General features: G+C 46.9%; 1 protein-coding gene across 3 annotated transcripts in view; it reads right to left on the reverse strand.

Annotated features, from left to right (window-relative positions):
• Window positions 1-13,756: 13,756 nt before the first annotated feature.
• Prkag2 (protein kinase AMP-activated non-catalytic subunit gamma 2) overlaps window positions 13,757-18,892 on the reverse strand; it is a 196,947-nt gene continuing 191,811 nt past the window's right edge. For all 3 annotated transcript variants that reach the window (XM_090333565.1, XM_090333566.1, XM_090333567.1), the window contains 2 exons: window positions 18,188-18,281; window positions 13,757-15,123 (listed from right to left, as the gene is read on the reverse strand). In XM_090333565.1, coding sequence (XP_090189691.1) covers window positions 15,092-15,123; window positions 18,188-18,281 — 126 coding nt within the window. In that variant the 3' untranslated portion in view covers window positions 13,757-15,091. The remainder of the gene's footprint in view (window positions 15,124-18,187; window positions 18,282-18,892) is intronic.

Genomic DNA, 18,892 nt, shown 5'->3' on the forward strand with positions numbered 1-18,892 from the left:
TCAAGTCTACCTCCCTACCCATGAGCCAAGCCCCACTTCCCGTTTTCTAGAGGTTAATTGGAGATAAGAGTCTCAGGTCCTTTTGTGCCTTGGCTGGCTTTGAACCTTGATCCTCAGATCTCAGCCTCCTGAGTAGCTAGGATTATAGGCGTGAGCCACAGCACCCAGCTCAATTTTATTTTTGAAACAAAAGTGTTTCTAGAAACAGCTCTATTTTAGACATCAAAAGGATCCACATAGGGAAAGAAGAAATTAAACTATCCCTATTCATAGATGACATGATCCTCTACCTGAGTGACCCAATAAGCTCCACTCCCAGACTCTTAGAATTAATAAACCACTTTAGCAAAATTAACCTGCAAAAGTCAGTAGCCTTCTTGTACGCCAAGAACACACAAACAAAAAGCCAAATCAAGAAAATGATCCCATTTGCTATAGCCCCCAAAAGAATAACATACTTAGGAATTAACCAAAGATGTAAAGGAATTATTTAATGAAAACTATAAAAGCCTAACAAAAGAAATTAAAGAGGACACCAGGAAATGAAAAGACATCCCATGCTCATGAGTAGGGAGAAACAAAATAGTGAAAATGACCATACTGCCAAAATTGATATACAAATTCAATGCAATCCCCATCAAAATCCCAAAGACATTCTTTACTGAAATAGAAGATATACTCCAAAGGTTCATATGGAACAAGAAAAGACCTAGACTAGCCAAAACAATTCTAGGCAAAAAGAGCAATGCTGGTGGTATTACAATACCAGATTTCAAACTCTACTATAGAGCCATAATAAAAATAGCATGGTATTGGCACAAAAATAGACCAGAAGATCAATGGAATAGAATAGAAGATCCAGAAATAGAACCACATACCTATAGTCAACTTGTATTTGACAAAGGAGCCAAAGATATACAGTGAAACAAACACAGCCTATTCAGCTATTGGTGCTGGCAAAACTCGGCAGCCACATGCAGAAAACTAAAAATTGACCCTAGCCTTTCACTAAGATCAAAGACCTCAATGTCAGTCCGGAAACCTTGAAACTGCTACACAATAGAGTTGGAGAGACATTGGAACTCATAGGCACAGGCAAAAACTTCCTGAACAGAATCCCAGGGTCACAACAGATTGGAGAGAGACTTGATAAATAGGACTAGCTAAAAAGAAGTTTCTTCACAGATAAAAGCATAGCTACTAAAGTAGAAAGACAACCAACAACTTGGAAAAGATATTTACCAATAATAGATTAGACAAATGCTAATATCCAGTATCTACAGGGAACTCAAGAAACTAATCCCGGGCCGGGAGTTTGGCCTAGGGGTTAAAGTGCTTGCCTAGCATGCATGAAGACCCAGGTTCGATTCCTCGGTACCACATGCATAGAAAAAAGCTGGAAGTGGTGCTGAGGCTCAAGTGGTAGAGCTCTAGCCTTGAGAAAGTCCAAAGACAGTGCTCAGGCCCTGAGCTCAAGCCCAGGACTGGCCAAAAAAAAAAAAAAAACTAATCCCTCCCAAACCCAACAAACCAATCACTAAATGGGCAAGGGAACTAAAGAGAGACTTAACAAAAGAAGAGGTTAAAATGGCAGAAAAGCATAGGAGAAAATGCTCATCATCCATCGTCATAAAAGAAATGCAAATAAAAACAACCCTAAGATATACCTTACTCCAACAAGAATGGCCAAGATTTTGAACTTAGACGATGACAAATGCTAGCAGGGTTGTGGGGAAAAAGGAACCCTACTGCACTGCTGGTGGGATTGTAAGCAAGTTCAGCCACTCTGGAAAGCAGTATGGAGATTTCTTAAAAAACTGAAAATAGACCTTCCCTATGATCCCGCCATACCACTCCTGAGCATCTATCCTGAACATCATAACCCAGGATATGATAAGGACACCTGCTCAGCCATGTTCATCTCTGCACTATTCACAATAGCCAAGTAATGGAAACAATCCAAATGCCCTATTGCAGATGAATGGATACAGAAAATCTGATTATACACACACACACACACACAAAATGGAATTCTACATAGCCAACAGACAAGATAAAATAATGGCATTTGCAGGGAAGTGGATGAATCTAGAGCGAATCATGTTGAGTGAGACAAAGTCAAGACCAAAGGAACAAAAGGCGCATGGTATCCTTAATATGTGGCTATTAAATCCAAACAGTACAAGAGCGAGGATTCAATATTTGCATACCCCATGCTATGGACATGGTATTGGAAATATAGACATAACTGCATAAACAAAAATCTATGACTCCATAGACATAATGTTTTATTACATAGATTAATATGTATCTATGACATACACTCAGCCTAATTTTAATTATGTTCTAAAATCTAAGTGCCAGTGATTGTATATAGATTGTATATAGAGATTCCCTCTTGAATACTTGTTAACTACATCATTTGAAATATGATATAAAAATTAATGTTAATAAATTCTTTAATAAAAAAACAACTCCACTTTAAAAGTAAATTCTATTGCCATTATAAAGGTAATGTACTGAGGGGTTCCAGTTATGTAAGTCAGGTAAAGACAGTGTCACCCCTTCCTTAGCTCTCTCCCAGTTTTTCCATCCCATCCTACCCACAATGCACCACCACGGCTGTATCTTAACTCTACTTTGTTTTCTGTACACCATCAGAAGAAACTCCCTGCTGGGTGCTGGAAGCATGGATTAAGTCTTTTGGCTCTTTCTGTGCACCCACCAGGTGCCTTCATCCAGATTGTTAGGGACAAACCCCCACTTTGCCTGGCTACTGATGCATTACAGGACAATGGTACAGTGAGCATACATGCAGGACACTGCTTCAAAAATATCAAGGCTGGCAGTGTAGCTTAATGGTAGAGGGCTTACCTAGCATGCGTGAAAGCCCTGGGTTCAATCCTCAGTACCACATACACAGAAAAAGCTGGAAGTGGTGCTGTGGCTTAAATAGTAGAGTGCTAGCTTTAAGCAAAAGAAGCAGAGGGACAGTGCCCAGGCCTTGAGTTCAAGCCCTAGGACTGGCATTAAAAAAAGAAAAAGAAAGAAGGAAAAGAAATGGACACCAAGCACAGTGACTCATGCCTGTAATCCTAGCTACTCAGGACTTGGCTGAGATCCGAGCATCTCAGTTCAAAGCCCGCCCAGACACTAAAGACCTGGAGACTCTTATCTCCAATTAACCACTAGAAACCTGGCACTGAGGCTCAAAGGAGTAGGAGTCCTTGAGCTGAAAAGCTCAGGGACAGTTATGCAGGGGATTGAGATTTGAGGATTCTGGTTCAAAATCAACTTAGGCAGGCAAGTCCATGAGAGTCTTTATTTCCAATTAACCAGAAAAAAAAAATAAAAAATTGGATGTGGAGCTGTGTGGCTCAAATGGTAAAGTGCTAGCCTTGAACAAGAAAGCTCAAGGGACAGGACCCAGCCCTGAGTTCAAACCCCAAAAGCAGCACAAGGAAAACACAAAGAAATGAAGGAGAAAAAGAAAAAAGCTAAGCTTTAAAGTGAAAGTGGGAGGACTGGCTGAGTGGTGATGGGCTCAGGCTTCTCTTGCAGAGGACAGCTCTGGGCGGGAGTCTCAGCAGTCCAGGCCCCGCCTGAACAGCCTGGAAACCGCTGGTGCCAACACTAAGGAAAGGATGCCTCGACAGCAGATGCCACCAAGGGAATTTGCTACTTGGAACCCTCCTGGTAGCCCTGATGGATATAAATCCTGAGCTCAAATCTGTGACTGTGATTTCCGGTGGAGTCATCAGAGATATTGCAGGTACAGACAGAAATTGTGTGCTGAATGTAGTTCTTGCTTTTCTGATGAAGTCATTAAAGTTCTGTAATTTATGAAGAAAAAAGAAGGTAGGAGGGCAGAGAGGGGTGTCTTGGAAATAAAGATAGTGTTTTTAAAATAAGGAGTGACCAGGCTGGAAGTGTAGCCTAGTGGTAGGATGCTTGCCTAGCATACAGGAAGTCCTGGGTTCAATTCCTCAGTACCACTTACACAGAAAAAGCCAGACATGGTAGGTCTAGCCTTGAGAAAGCCACTGGTGCCTGACTCAAACTAGCTAGCTAGCTAGTTAGATAGTGCTTTATTTACAAAAAAAATTGAAAGTGTTAAAGAAAGTACAATTTTTACTATCAGCATTAATTACATTTGATAGTTAATTTCTATATTACAAAGATCTTACATATTATTTCTTGAGGAATGTCTTGTAGATTTGAATATTTTTTTTATTTGCCAGTCCTGAGGCTTGAACACTCAGGGCCTAGCTTTCTCAAGGCTAGAGCTCTACCACTTGAGCCACAGCACCACTTCCAGCTTTTTCTATGTATGTGGTGCCAAGGAATCAAACCCCGGTCTTCATGCATGCTAGGCACGCACTCTACCACTAGGCCACACTCCCAGCCCCAACTTGAATAATTTTTAACATATGCTGTCAAGGAATTGCAGGATTCGAAACTGCTAAATTAATAACCCAGGTAATTGTTTTTCCTAGAAGAAATAACTAAGTTCTTTCTCTGAAAAAGCAACTTCATTTACACAAGTAACATAAAGCCATCCTTTAACTTTCTAGAGAATTAGATGATCATAAAAACAAGTACAGTTTGGACTTTGTTTGAGTGAATGTGTCTGAATGAAACATTGCAGTTCTCCTCCAGGGAGATGGATCTTGCAGGCTGGAGATGGAAAGGAGATTAAGTCTTGAATGTGGGGCTGCAGGAAAATGATTAGTGGCCCTAATAGAGGCGAGAGTACCATCTTGCCCTTTTCCTTCCATGGCTGGATATAAAGAGAAGCTGGCCATCCGCCACCTGGAAGAGAGGCCTTACCAGAGCTGACCGCAGCTTTCCAGGTGATTGCACATTTCTCCAAATTTTTATTGTTTACAAGTCCTCCAGTCCATGGTAATTTGTCATTGGTGTCCACGTGGCTGGGGACAGCCTTCGACAAGGACTTGCGATCCTTTGCGCAGATGGTCCTGTGAGTGTCAGAGGCGGATGCTTCTGAGGTTGTTCCATATGATCCTGAGGGCCAGCAGCGGGCATGGAAATACAGCAAGCGGGGGCTGGGGTGGGGGCAAGCTTGGAGACTGATTCAGAAACCATGTTGGGAATATGGTGCCATCTCTTTTAAAACTCAACCTTTCCTTTTCTTTTTTATGCTCCAATCCTGGGGGTTGAACTCATCTGTGCTCAGGGTAGCACTCTACCATTTGAGCCACAGCTCTACTTTCAGGTTTTTGATGGTTAACTAGAGAAAAGAGTGTCATAGACTCTCCTGGCTGGGCTGGCTTTGAACTGCAATCCTTAGATCTCAGCCTCCTGAGTGGCTAGGAATACAGGTGTGAGCCACCAATGCCTGGCTGGACCCTGCCTTTCTACTAGGTATGAGACTTACCTCCTTGGTGACCCCAAGCCCACCTCAATACCATGACCTAATTTGTTCCAAGGACAAGACGCTGTTGTATTGTCCTGGATTCTCAGACTTTAGAAAGGCAGCTATGTTATTAGAAAAAAATGAATCGTTGACCAGCATGAGTTTTATCTCCGAAATGGCTTCTCATCAGGGAATGAGTTCAGTTTAGAAAGATTCCTTGAGCTTCAATTCCTAACCATTCTTTTATACTTTGCATAATTTTGAGTGAGATGTCTCACTTTTCGATGTCTCTAGAACATTCCACACACACCCTTGTCCTCATTCTGTGGCCTTGGGTCTTCTCTCTCCTGGGACAGGGCTGAACCTTTGACTGTGTCCTTGTTGTGGCTCTCAGCCTCTGAACTGAAGGTTCTCCTCAGCTTTGCGGGCAAGTCAGTCAGTCATCTGATACTTACTTTTCCCTTGAATCTTTCCTAATTGTAGTTGCTTGCTTGATCCTCATTCTTTTTCTTTTCCCCATAATTAGGTTGTTCCTCATTCTTTAATGTGATTTTTGCTAAAGGTTTTTATTTGTTTTGTGGGTCTTGAACTCAGGCCTGGGCGCTCTCCTGAGCTCTTTAGCTCAAAGCTTTGAACCTCGGTCCTCAGATCTCAGCCTCTTGAGTAGCTAGGATTACAGGTATGAGCCACCGAGTACTCTGGCTTTGCTAAAGGTTCTTGTTCCAGGTCAAAGACCAACTTTCTTTTGATTGTGATGGAGGAGAGATTAGCTACCTCAGTCTCTTGAAATTAAAGCAAACATTACAAACACGAAAGGAGGATCAAATGCTCCCTGAGTGACGACTTCCACCTGGACACCTCTGAAGTCAGTGGCTTTTCATCACTTGACCTTAAAGTAGCCAGGAAGCTAAGATCACTAACTCCAGGAGCCGGAAGCAGAGGAGGAAGTGCCTGCTGGACAGGAGCCAAAGGAGGGTGTGCCCAGCGCCACTCTTGACTGAAGGAGCAGAGAGGCTGGCTGCATGCCGCCTGCAGAGCCCTGCTGTGGCCTGAGAGCCAGGTGCTTTATATCTCCACCATTTTCCATGTCACCATTGACCATGGGGACAAATAGGAGACTTGCACAACAGTCCGGAGGTTTAAAAAAAAAAAATGAGGGCCGGGAGTTTGGCCTAGTGGTTAAAGTGCTTGCCTAGCATGCATGAAGACCCGGGTTCGATTCCTCGGTACCACATATAGAAAAAAGCTGGAAGTGGTGCTGAGGCTCAAGTGGTAGAGCTCTAGCCTTGAGAAAGTCCAAGGACAGTGCTCAGGCCATGAGCTCAAGCCCAGGACCGGCAAAAAAAAAAAAAAAATGAATCTGGAGCCAGCCACCAATGGCTCACGCCTGTCATCCCAACTACTCAAGAGGCCGAGATCCGAGGATCGTGGGTTAAAGCAGGAAAGTCCATAATGACTCTCACCTCCAATAAACCACCAAAAAGCCAAGAGCAGAGCTATGGCTCAAGTGGTAGAGCATTAGCTTTGAGCACAAAAGCTAAGCGCCTAGGCTCTGAGTTCAAACCAAAAAATGGGCACAAAAGAAAAATTAGTGAAAACAGGAAAGATTTGAACATAATAACAAACGTGCTAATGGCCATTGAAAAAACACTCTACTCAACAAATGGAGAGCTCACAGTGCCAAGAGGACTAAAAATGTCTGCGTGTCAACTGTGGGGTGAGCCATGCCCCAAGACTCAACCAAGTTTCCAGAATGTCTCCCATCCACCTCTTTCTTTCACCACAAGCAATTAAGTTAGAAATCAATAACAAAAAACATAGAAAGCACAGCCCCTCCTTCTGCAAGACAGGAAGTATGCTGCTAAATAATTCATAGGCCAAAAGCCATAAAACAAATTGAGAATACTTAGACCTGAATGATAGTAAGGAGGCTGCAGTTTATGGGATGTCACCAAGGGGAACGGCCTGACCTCCAGTGCTAGAAGAAAACGCTGGCCGCTCCTGTCCGTGGTGACCTCTTTAGCAAGTTAGGACAAGAGCAGCATGAATTCCAGGGAAACTAGAAGGAAGGAGCAAGAAAGGGCTAGAAGAAGCCGGGTGCGGTGGCTCACGCCTGCAATCCTAGCTCAAGAGGCTGAGATCTGAGAAACCAGGTTCAAAGCCAAGCGGGGCACAAAAGGACCTGAGACTCTTACCTCCAATTAACCTCTAGAAAGTGGGAAGTGGGGCTTAGCTCAAGTGTAGGGTGGTAACCTTGAGCTGAAGAGCTCAGGGACAGCACCAGGCCCAGGGGCAGGGTGGTAGCCTTAAGCTGAAGAGCTCAGGGACAGCACCAGGCCCAGGGGCAGGGTGGTAGCCTTAAGCTGAAGAGCTCAGGGACAGTGCCCAGGCAAAGTTCAAGCCCCATGACCCACCAGAAAAAAAGAAAGAAAGAAAGAAAGAAAGAAAGAAAGAAAGAAAGAAAGAAAGAAAGAAAGGGCTAGAAGGGCCAAGAGTTTAGCTCAGTAGTAGAGTGCTTGCCTAGCATGCACAAAGACCATGGTTCGATTCCTCGGTACCACATACGTAGAATAAGCCAGAAATGATGCTGTGGCTCAAGTGGTAGAGCTCTAGCCTTGAGGAAAAATCCCAAGGACAGTGCTCAGGCTCTGAATTTAATCCCCAGGCCTGGCAAAAAGAAAAAGAAAAAAAGAGAAAAAAAAGCAAGCTAGAAGAAAAAAAGGCAACGTTATTATGGTTTTGGTGGTTGTTGCTTTGCTGTGGGGTCTCACTATACTGTAGCTCAGGCTGTCTCAAACTTGCCATCCGCCTGCCTCAACTTACTGAGTGCTAGGATGCAGGCATGTGCCACCAGGCACAGAGCATCCTGATCAAAAGGACAGAAGGTGGTGTTAGATGGAATTGAATAAACTGTGCGTGCCAGCCTCCGGCTGGGTGGCAGGTTTAGGAGAGTTCTTTGTCCATACTGAATGAGGATGGTGGGAAAGCTCAGACCTTCGTAAACATGGGCACAGTCAAGCTGCTTCACACTTAACTTCTTCTTCTTCCTCTAGAGCTGCCACATCATTTTGCACACTGACCCACGGTGTACAAAGCTTTTCTTTGGGGCCAGAGGAACTTGAGTTGAAGTAGAGCAGAAGGAAGTTAGTGCCAAGGGACACCTTTTCTCCTGCAAGGACTATGTCCTTAATTTATTGGTGTGTGTGTGTGTGTGTGTGTGTGTGTGGTAGTAGAGCTTGAACTCAGGGCCTGGGAGCAGTCCCTGAGCTGCTTTTTCTCAAGGCTAGCGCTCTACCACTTGAGCCACAGCCCCAGCTCTGGCTTTGGAGATAAGAGTCTCCTAGCTTTTCCTGTCCTGGCTGGCTTCGAACCATGATTTTTAGATCTCAGCCTCCTGAGTGGCATGGGCCCCTGGCCTGCCAGGATCATGTCACTGAGCCAGCAGCGGATGGCACGGCAGGCACGCAAGGCTGCTGACAGGCACGGGGAGGGGCCCGGGCCCATTTTCCTCTCCTCCATTCCCAGCCTGGTACATTCCCCAGGTTCTGAGACTGTAACTTGAGTTTCCCAAACAGAATAATAGCACATTCTTCCTCCACAAGTACCTGTACACAGCAGAAAGAACACCCTGTCCTCGTTTCAAAGAATGTTTACACTTCCTAAAAACTGTGTTGCATTTACAAACATTTGGGTCAACTAATTTATGGCAGAACAGGAGAACGTTCAGGTGGGTAGGGATCAAGACTTCATTGAGATCATTCATAACCAGGTATTAAGATGTCAAAAATCTCTAGCTACTTTTGAGAAGCTGACTTTCTGCTCATGATCACAGCTCATCCCAATTTTCTTTTTTTTTTGTTTTTTTATTGCTGTTATAAAGGTGATGTACAGAGAGAATTTCATAAGGCAGGAGAGGTGTGTATATTTTCTTTGTTCAAATCCTGAAGCTCCCATTCTATGATTCCTTGCAAATTTCCATTCACCATCTCCCTTGGACCCTTGGCCTTTTCTCTTTTCTTTTTTTGTGGGTCATGGTTCCTGAACTCAGCTTGGGCACTGCCCCTGAGCTCTTCAGCTCAAGGCTACTGCCTTACCCCTGGACCTGGGTGCTGTCCCTGAGCATTTCAGCTCAAGACTACCACCCTACCCTTGAGCCAAGCCTCACTTCCCGTTTTCTAGAGGTTAATTGGAGATAAGAGTCTCAGGTTCTTTTGTGCCCAGGCTGGCTTTGAACCTCGATCCTCAGATCTCAGCCTTGTGAGTAGCTAGGATTACAGGTGTGAGTCACCGGCGCCTGGCTTGGTCTTTCCTTTTTCCTTTATTTTGTGCTGGTCATGGAGCTTGAACTCAGGGCCCAGGCACTGTTCCTGAGCTATTTAGCTCAAGGCTACTACTCTACCACCGAGGAATGGAACCTGGGTCTTCGTGCACGCCAGGCAAACACTCTACCACTAGGCCATGCTCCCGGCCCACAGTCCTGTTTTGATCATCAGCAGAAATCCATTCTAGAATCATAAAAGAAAGTAGTGAACACATCACCTGATGCCACTCCCCCCCCCCCCCCCCCAGCTCAGCACCGTCCTGGCCAGCGTGGTAAGAATGGCCTTTCCATTTCACGATGCGGTGACAGCACCATGGTTCCACATTGCTTGGCTCTGTTATGGTCCTACGCAGTCACGAGTAGTGTGAGCCGCCGCCACATCCAGCTAACTTTTTTTTTTTTTTGCTGGTTCCCATCTCTTTAATGAAATTAAAGGCTCCTGGGTCTGTGCTGGGGAGGGTGGGTAAAGCTAGCAGTCTCCCAGTACTGCCCCCATCCCCAGATCTCCCACCCTTTCAGGTAAGATCGTAGGGGGGGGGCAAGGGGGACTAGAGAACGGGGCTGTCTCTGGTGGCTAAGAAACCCGTCCATCCAAGTCTACTTCTGGTATGTCTCTATTGGACGCCAGCCCCACAGGAGAGACCTGAAGCATGGGTGCTGGGGCAGTGCACAAGGAGACGGATCCTCCAGACACGGTGGGGTGGCATTAGCCCTCATCCCTTGACTGGCTCACCTTCCCTGGAGGCACCACAAGGGCAGAGCTCAATACCTGAGTCACCAGTTAGCCGACAATAGTGGCAAGAGTGGAGTGTGTGTGTGTGTGTGTGTGTGTGTGTGTGTGTGTGTGTGTGGCAGGGCTCACTCCTGCCCCCCGGCTCACTCTCCTGATTGAGGGGGAGCACTCTGGTAGCAGGGCACCCCTTCCACATCGGTCCCCTGGCAGTGGGCAGGGCAGCTGGATGCAGAACAGCAGGTGCGTTCACTGGAAGCCATCAGGAGGTGGCCAGGGCCATGGTGTAAGGAGGTGGCCGTGTGCCTGGGGGTTTGAAGGCCCCCAGAGGGTCACCTGCACAAGGAGGGACGCAGATGAGCACTGTGTGCTCCTGTCCTCAGAGGCCCCCGCCCTTGAGCTCCCTGGCCCTCACTCGGCGGGCTTGAAGCACTCACCTTTCCTTCTGAGATGGAGGCAGTGTCCCTCTTCCAGCCTGGGCCCCAGCTGTGTACCCTACAGGCCTGAGGGACCCGGTGGAGAAAGGGAGTGACCAAGCAAGAAGCCTAAGGCAAACCAGCAATCTCATGTGATGGGGTGGGGGGGTGGGGGGTGAGGGGGGGCCCTCAGGCAGTTCCACAGGGAAGTGGCTGGCCCAGCGTTCAAGGGAAGCAGAAACCCCGTGGTTTACTCAAAGACTCCTCAGGAATGGAGACGTGAACACGCCCAGGTGGGGCGTCCTGGTGGGCATCCTGGTGGAGGAGGCTGGCTTGTGAAACTGGGTGGGGGGAGGGGAGGTGCCAGGGGGCTGGGACTTACCCCATCTTTTTGTGTCCAGTGGTGAGTAGGAACAAATGTGCGGAGCCACTCATCAGAGACAGCTGCCCCTGGCTCCATGGCCAGAGGCTTTGTCCACTGACCCCATCCATCCTGGGGCGTTGACGGTGGGCCCACATGGATGTGTGCACACACGGGCGAAGCCAGGGGATTTTTGTCGCGTGTTTTGTCAGGGAGGAGAGAGCCACCCTTGAGGCTAGAGACAGGGCTCGGGGACATCTCAGGTTCTCAGCTAGCAGTGTTCGAAGCCGAGCTTTCCACTGGAGGGTCCTGGGGACCTGATTTCCCCCCAGAAATGCCTCCAGGGAGGACCCTGAGATGCCAGTGTTGACAAGGAAAGCTCCACCCTAATTCTACCTCACCTTTGCCAAGCTAGGTTCTAATATTTCAGGTGATGTTTAGTGCAAGAAGATGGATTCAAGGCAGAGAAAGAGGAGGGGATAGGGCAATTAGGTTATTTAAATATTATAAAAAGGGTTAGAGTCCGGAGTAGAAAGCTGGAAGCAACTAACAAAGCAGTTTAGCTTCCCTTCACTTAAATGGTACAAGGCCTAAGAAACCGAGTCTTGTTCTTTGAAATGGAAAAACCTGGCAGCTCTCTGTGAAGAGTAGAAAGTGAGTTGGTCTGAGAGCACAGCACAGCAGCTCCTTAAGGTCTCTGTTTTGGGTAGATCTGAAGACATTGTATTTTAGAATAGCGACACCCCTTGAGGATACCCAGAAAAGTCCTGTAAGGATTGAGGGCTACACAGGATCTTCCCTAGCTCAGAGGAACAAAGGTGGCAGGTTAAGAACTGCCATTTTGAGTCTTTTTTTTTCGGGGGTGGGGGTCGTGGGATTTGAACTTGGCTTGGGTGCTGTCCTTGAGCCGGGCATGGTAGCTCACCCCTGAAACCCTAGCTACTCAGGAGGCTGAGATCTGAGGATCAAGGTTCAAAGCCAGCTCTTGCACAAAAGTACCTGGGAAGTGAGGCTTAGCTCAAGGGTAGGGTGGAAACCTTGAGCTGAGGAGCTCAGGACAGCGCCCATGACCCACAAGAAAAAAAAAAGTCTCAGGTCCTTTTATGTCTGGGCTGGCTTTGAACCTTGATGCTCAGATCTCAGTCTCCTTGAGTAGCTAGGATTACAGGTGTGAGCCACCACGCCAGGCTCATTTTTGAGTCTTTAACTACCACTTCCTGTCTGGAACTAAGAAATGCTTCTCTTCTCACTGTGGGAGACCTTGAACTGCTTGTTGTGCATGGATCTCAAGGACCTGTGATGGGCGGACAGTGGGAACTCCTGGTATCAGGTGGAGAAGCCATGCTATTTCTTACCTCTACCTACAAATTCTCCCCCACCCCTCAGAACCCTGTCATCCATGCTCTGCTCTACCTCAGTACCCACCATGAGGGATGTTAGAAGCCTGGAAGGCCATTTTATGTGAAAATCTTATTTTGCAGCCTGTTTCTACAAATAAAACGACTGACTGAGCGAAATTCCTCTGGAATACTCCTAATCAAGTCCTTGGGCAGAGCCCTGCGACAGCCCAGTGTCCCGCAGACAGATCTCCAGGCTTTGGACATTTAGTAAAACGCAGTAAGACACTTTACTAGCCCAGTACATTTGCATCACGACTGCTCCTAGATATGATGCAAAATAGCGATCACCTCCTGTTTCTGGTGGTGCTGGCTTTGAACTTCAGAGCCTCCGTTTGTTAGGCAGATGCTCTATTACTTGAGCCACACTCCCTCTCCTTTTCCATAACCCTCCTATGTCTCCCATGTAGTTGGGTCAACAAACAGTCTGCACCATTTGTCGAGGTGGGCTGGCTGTGAACCAAGATGCTCCCGATCGATGTGAGCCATCAGCCGCGATCTGGAAAATCTCATGTGTTCACATTTAACCATACAGACCGCCGAATCGTTCGGTTGTTTTTCTAGTTGACTTTATTCTTGCTGAACAAGCACTTTACCACTTCAGACACCCGAGCCCCTTGGAAGCTTTTTCTGATAGCGGGACCAAGGAGCTTTGAATTTATTGGTGTACACGCATGAATTCAGGTACAGATGCTGTCCATTAGCTGTTTTGCTCAAGGCTAGCGCTCTACCACTTGAGCCAGAGCTCAGCTTCTGGCTTTTTGGTGGTTAACCTCAGTTCTTAGCCTTCTGAGTAGGTAGGCTCACAAAATCATCAGCCACCAGTGCCTGGCTTCATGGTGGTTTTTTTTTTTGGAGAAATCTAAGTACAGGGGCCGGGAGTTTGGCCTAGTGGTTAAAGTGCTTGCCTAGCATGCATGAAGACCCGGGTTCGATTCCTCGGTACCACATACATAGAAAAAAAAAAGCCAGAAGTGGTGCTGAGGCTTAAGTGGTAGAGCTCTAGCCTCGAGAAAGTCCAAGGACAGTGCTCAGGCCCTGAGTTCAAGCCCAGGACTGGCAAAAAAAAAAAAAAAAAAAGAAATCTAAGTACACCTAAGCGATTTAATGATACATACTGAAACACGGCATTTTAAAGAACTTCTCTAACAAGCTGGTATGTAGCAGGATTTATTTTAATTTTCAATCTGAAAAAAAAAATCAAAAAATCCCCCCCCAAACAACAAAAAAACCCCAAACTCTTCTCACATACATGTGTGTGTATATACACACACATATACACACACACATATATACATATATATATATATACAGTGTCCACATTTTCAGAGCATTTACATTAGAAAACATCATTTTGCTTTAGATGTGACAGTACTTGTATGTGCCGCAATAAATTTACAATCTCAGCAGTCATACAGACACCATGATTTTACAGTTCAATACACAAGAAAAAAAATAGTTCTCTTCCTGGCACTTAGTTTATCTGACCCCGCTCCCCTTCCACGCCGTGGTGGTTGTCTCAAGTCAAATCCTCTTCAGGCACAAATGTCAATAAGGACAAGTTTGCCATTTTAAAACAACTAAGACTTTATTAATTGGTATGGGGAAGTTTTACCCAAAGATGTGTTTAAAAAAAAAAAAAGGCATGAATTTAAAAAATAAAGCTGTTGAAAAGTCAGCTTTATTTCCTAGGACGCTCGTCTCCACATGTGACTGCAGTTTTATTTTTTTGTGCCGGTACTGGGGCTTGAACTCAGGGCCTGGGTACTGTCCCTTAGCTTTTTTTGCTCAAGGCTGGTGCTCTACTATTTGAGGTACAGCTCTAACTCTGGCTTTGTGGTGGTTCACTGGAGGAGATAAGAGTGTCATGGGGCTTTCCTATCCAAGCTGGCTTCACATGGTGACTCTTTTAGCTCAGCTTCCTGAGTGGCTGCGATGACAGGAACGAGTTTTAAAGGGACTGTTTCTACGCAAATGGCAATGGTTGACCAGCCTAATGAGAACAAGCTGGTTTGGTGCGAGGGTCGAGGCTGTCCACGCTGGAGCTCGTGGGGACTGGAAGCGCGCGCTGGGGCGTGCGGCGGGCGCGGCGGCAGCAGGAGGATGGCATATTGCTGTGTCCCGACATAAGGCACTGTGATGTGAACATGCCGTGCGCTCGCCTTATGTCCCATCACCTGTTCCATACCAGGGAATTCTTTGAAATGAAAAATAATAAAAATTTCAGGACACAGTGCACTTTAATGACATACAGCATTTAAAATCCTTCAGATGAAGGTCTGAAAACTGTCTTTTAATGCAAGCCTGAAAGCTTCGAGCACGTCAAATCGTTCTTTTTTAAGCTGACATCACTGGAGAAAAAAGATACCCATCACTAACCCCTGCTAATACATTCTTAGCCATTTTATTCTCTTCGATTGCAGCCAGTGTTCGTGAGGCAAACGTGACCCAGAAAAAGTCTGTTCAAGTTCTCCTAGGAGGGCAGATGCTCATTCCGTCTCTGGCTCCTTCTGTTTGGCACCTGAGACATAGAAAATCGAGGTTTCAAGGCTCCTTCTAACAGCAGAGATCCATTCCAGTGTTTTCTTCCTGTGCCTTCGGGGGCTTAGGTTTTGAAAGAGGGAATGACAAAAGGGTATGGGTGGCCCTGTGCCCCACCTCCCCCACCATTACCCCACTCTGTCCATGTACACTGAATTCTAAGTTTGGGGGAATGGTAGTCCATGCCTGTAAGTCTAGCTACTTGGGAGGCTAATATTGGGAAGATTGTGGTTCAAGGGAGCAATTTTTTTTTTGGGGGGGGGGTCAGTCATGGGGCTTAAATTCTGGTTCTGCTCGCTGTCCCTGAGCTCTTCAGTTCAAGGCTAGCACTCTACCCTTGGAGCTACCCCGCCACTTCTGGTTTTCTGGTGGTTAATTGGAGATAAGAGTTTCATGGACTTTAGTGCCCAAGCTGGCTTTGAACCGTGATCCTCAGATCTCAGCCTCCTGAGTAGCTAGGATTACAGGTGTGAGCTATCAGCACCAGGCTCAGGCAAAATGTGAGACCCTTCACAGCTAACAGCTAGGTACAGTGGTAACCTGTCAGCCCCACTGTGTGGGAGGCTGTGGGTTCAGGCTAGCACTGGAAAAAATGTCTTGATTCCATCTCAACGTTGACCTGTCACTCCAGAAGTGTAAAATAGGAAGATTGAGAATCTATCTTCAAAATGACTGGTACAAAAGAGGGCTAAAAGCGTGGTTTAGCAGTAAAATACCTTGCCTAGCAAGCACTGAGCCTGGAGTTCAAATCCTAGTACTGAAAAATACAATGAAATGAAAGGAAGCACCCATAAAACCCCATGTACGTATGTCCTGGTGAAGCACAGACTGTGCCGCTGCATACTTACAAACCGCCAGCAAGGCTGAGGACAGCTGCGTGCAGCACGGGCAAGTGGCTGCCAGGGCCCATCAGCTGGGACCGGCGGCGGGAGTGACAATTCCCCAGACACCAGTGTGCACGTATGTGTCTGTGTGTGTGCCAGGGCCCTGAGTTCTCACTTACGGCTGGTGCTCCACCATGGGAGACGTCCGTTCCATTTATATTGGACATGACAATCTTAGATTTGTCTGCCCAGGCAGAGACACACCTCACCCACATCCCGCCAGCTCACAGTGGCTAAGTGGGAGTGAGGCTGGACCAACATGGCCTCCAATGGTCACATGTGCAGCCCATCTCCCCTCAGCAATGAGCACAGGCACCCCAAGTTTCACTTCAATCCACACACCCCTATCTTTCAGGCAGGGTTTCTGGGTAGCATATATCCTGAACCCCAGTTGGAAGCCTAATTGCCTCACTGCTTAAATGGGCAGGAGGTGTAAGAATGGTAACTTTTTTTGCGTGTGCTTGAACTCAAGACTGCACCACGTGAACGCGCACGCATGCTCGCACAAATCCTGGGGCTAGGCAATGTCCTTAAGCTCTTACGCTCAAGGCTAGTGCTGTACCACTTGAGCCATAGCTCTACCTCAAGCTTTTTTGGGGGGGGGTGCTTAAATGGAGATCAGGTCTCATGGATTTTCCAGGCCAGGCTGGCTTTGAAACGTACTCAGATCTCAGCCCCAAGTTGCTTGGATTACAGGCGTGAGCCACCAGTGCTGGCTCGACAGACCACTTTTAAAATCCAAATTCTTCCCTCCCAGCCTTCTCCGGCCTTGGTGGGGACACAGGCTGGGGAGGACTAGTTGCAGGATGCCAGTTTGTAATGCTCAAAGAATCTTGGCAAAGGGATGGATAAAAGCTGCCATTTAGCTGGACTCCGCTGGGCTGTGACCCTGGTGCAGGGTGGCTCTGGGAGTGAGGACCTGTTCCTGAGTGTGTCTAGCCATCTACTTGTGCCGGTGAGTCGGCCTTCATCTGCTATAGTTTGCCAGCTAGAGATGTACACACGATCGTGTAAGCGTGTGTTCATGTGACTTTCCACACTGCTGGTAAGACCCTGTGTAAAGCCGAGGCGACGCTGCTCACTTTCCATGATGTATAGTATTCTACAGAGGACATGTAAACCAATTCACCCTTCCTTTTTCAGAGAGATTACTTGGGTCGTTTTCAAGTTTTAGGCACTACAAATAATTCAGTGAAAGTCACTTTCAACTTCTGTTATTGATGACTTGCAACATATGGCCAGGAAGTACCACGAACTTCCGGCCTCACTCCTGGAAGCCTGCAAAGGCGGCCAGGTCCCGTCAGATAGATTCCTTCTTCTTCTTTTTCTTTTTTTTGGTGGGTCATGGGGCTTGAACTCAGTTGGCCTGGGCCCTGTCCCTGTCCCTGAGCTCTTCAGCTTAAGGCTACCACCCTACCCTTTGAGCCACACTCTGCCACTTACAGTTTTCTGGTGGTTAATTGGAGATATCAGTCTCATAGACTTTAGTGTTCAGGTTGGCACTGAACTGATCTTCAGATCTCAGCCTCCTGAGTAGCTAGGATTTCAGGCGTGAGCCATCATGCGTGGCTTCTCATCTCCAATTAACCTCTGAAAAGCTGCAAATGGAACTTGTGGCTCAATTGGCAGAGCTCTAACCTTGGGTAAAAGAAAGCCATGGAAAAGAGTGAGTCCCCGAGTTCAAACCCTGGACTGGCTTAAAGCCCTCCCCTCTGCTCTGAATATTTTCTACCAACTTTTTTCACCCAAGGAGCACGTTTCAACACTGAGGTTAGATCCTGGTGCCTCATGCCTGTCACCTTAGCTACTCGGGAGGCTAAGATCTGAAGACTACAGTTTGAAGCTAGCCTGGGTGGTTTGTGAGACTCTTATCTCCAATTAACTACCAAAAACAATCCAGAAGTGGAGCTGTAGTTCGAGTGGTAGTGTGCCTAGGACCTGAGTTTAAGCCCAAGGAGATGTACAGAACAAATACAAAAAGAATCCCAACAAAACAAACTAAGTAGAACACTTTGACTTTGAAGCTGCAAAGGAAAGTTTACAAAGCAGCATACAGGACGTCTCACTGAGGAGCTGGGGTGGGGCGGATTTCAGTGGGGCACTAAGGACCCCTGTCTCACTCTTCCTGGAGCCCCCATGCTGGGAAATCGGCACCATTACCTGCTGGTGTGAGGACGAGGGCCTGCAGAATGTCAGACAGGGAGATAATCCCCACAATGCTGTCTGCTTCATTCACCACCACCAGCCGATGGACCTGCGCACAGGAGAGAAGCAGGTCCCGTGTGAGAGCTCATCCACAGACTGCAAGGACGGCCCTTGTGCTAATGCGAGAGCTGTCATACGGTGCACAGAAGGGCTCTGTGAAATGTAACGCTGTTCTGCTTTGACCTCTCTAAAAAAATGGGCCATGACTTGCTGAGTTTACAAATTCCAAAATACCTACATGTGAAAGATAAAACTCTGGCCTGAAGGGACTAGAGTTTGGCCTAGTGGTTAAAGTGCTTGCCTAGCATGCATGAAGACCAGGGTTCGATTCCTTGGTACCACATACGTACAAAAAAGCCGGAAGTGGTGCTGAGGCTCAAGTGGTAGAGCTCTAGCCTTGAGAAACTCCAAGGACAGTGCTCAGGCCCTGAGCTCAAGCCCAGGACTGGCAAAAAAAAAAAAAAAAACAAAAACTCTGGCCTGTAATTCCAGCTATCTGGGAGGCTGAGGTCAGGAAGAATGGGGTTCAAGGTCAGCTCAGGTAAAAAAGTTTTCAATACTCCCTCCCCTCAAACCAGTATCTCGGCATGGAGTCATGAGTCTCCATCCTAGCTACACAGAGGCTGAAGACTGTGAGGGTCTGGAGGACTGGGCAGAAAA

Source organism: Megascapheus bottae, chromosome 5, assembly GCF_031878675.1.
Source record: "Megascapheus bottae isolate mThoBot1 chromosome 5, mThoBot2.hap1, whole genome shotgun sequence".
NCBI lineage: Eukaryota > Metazoa > Chordata > Mammalia > Rodentia > Geomyidae > Megascapheus > Megascapheus bottae.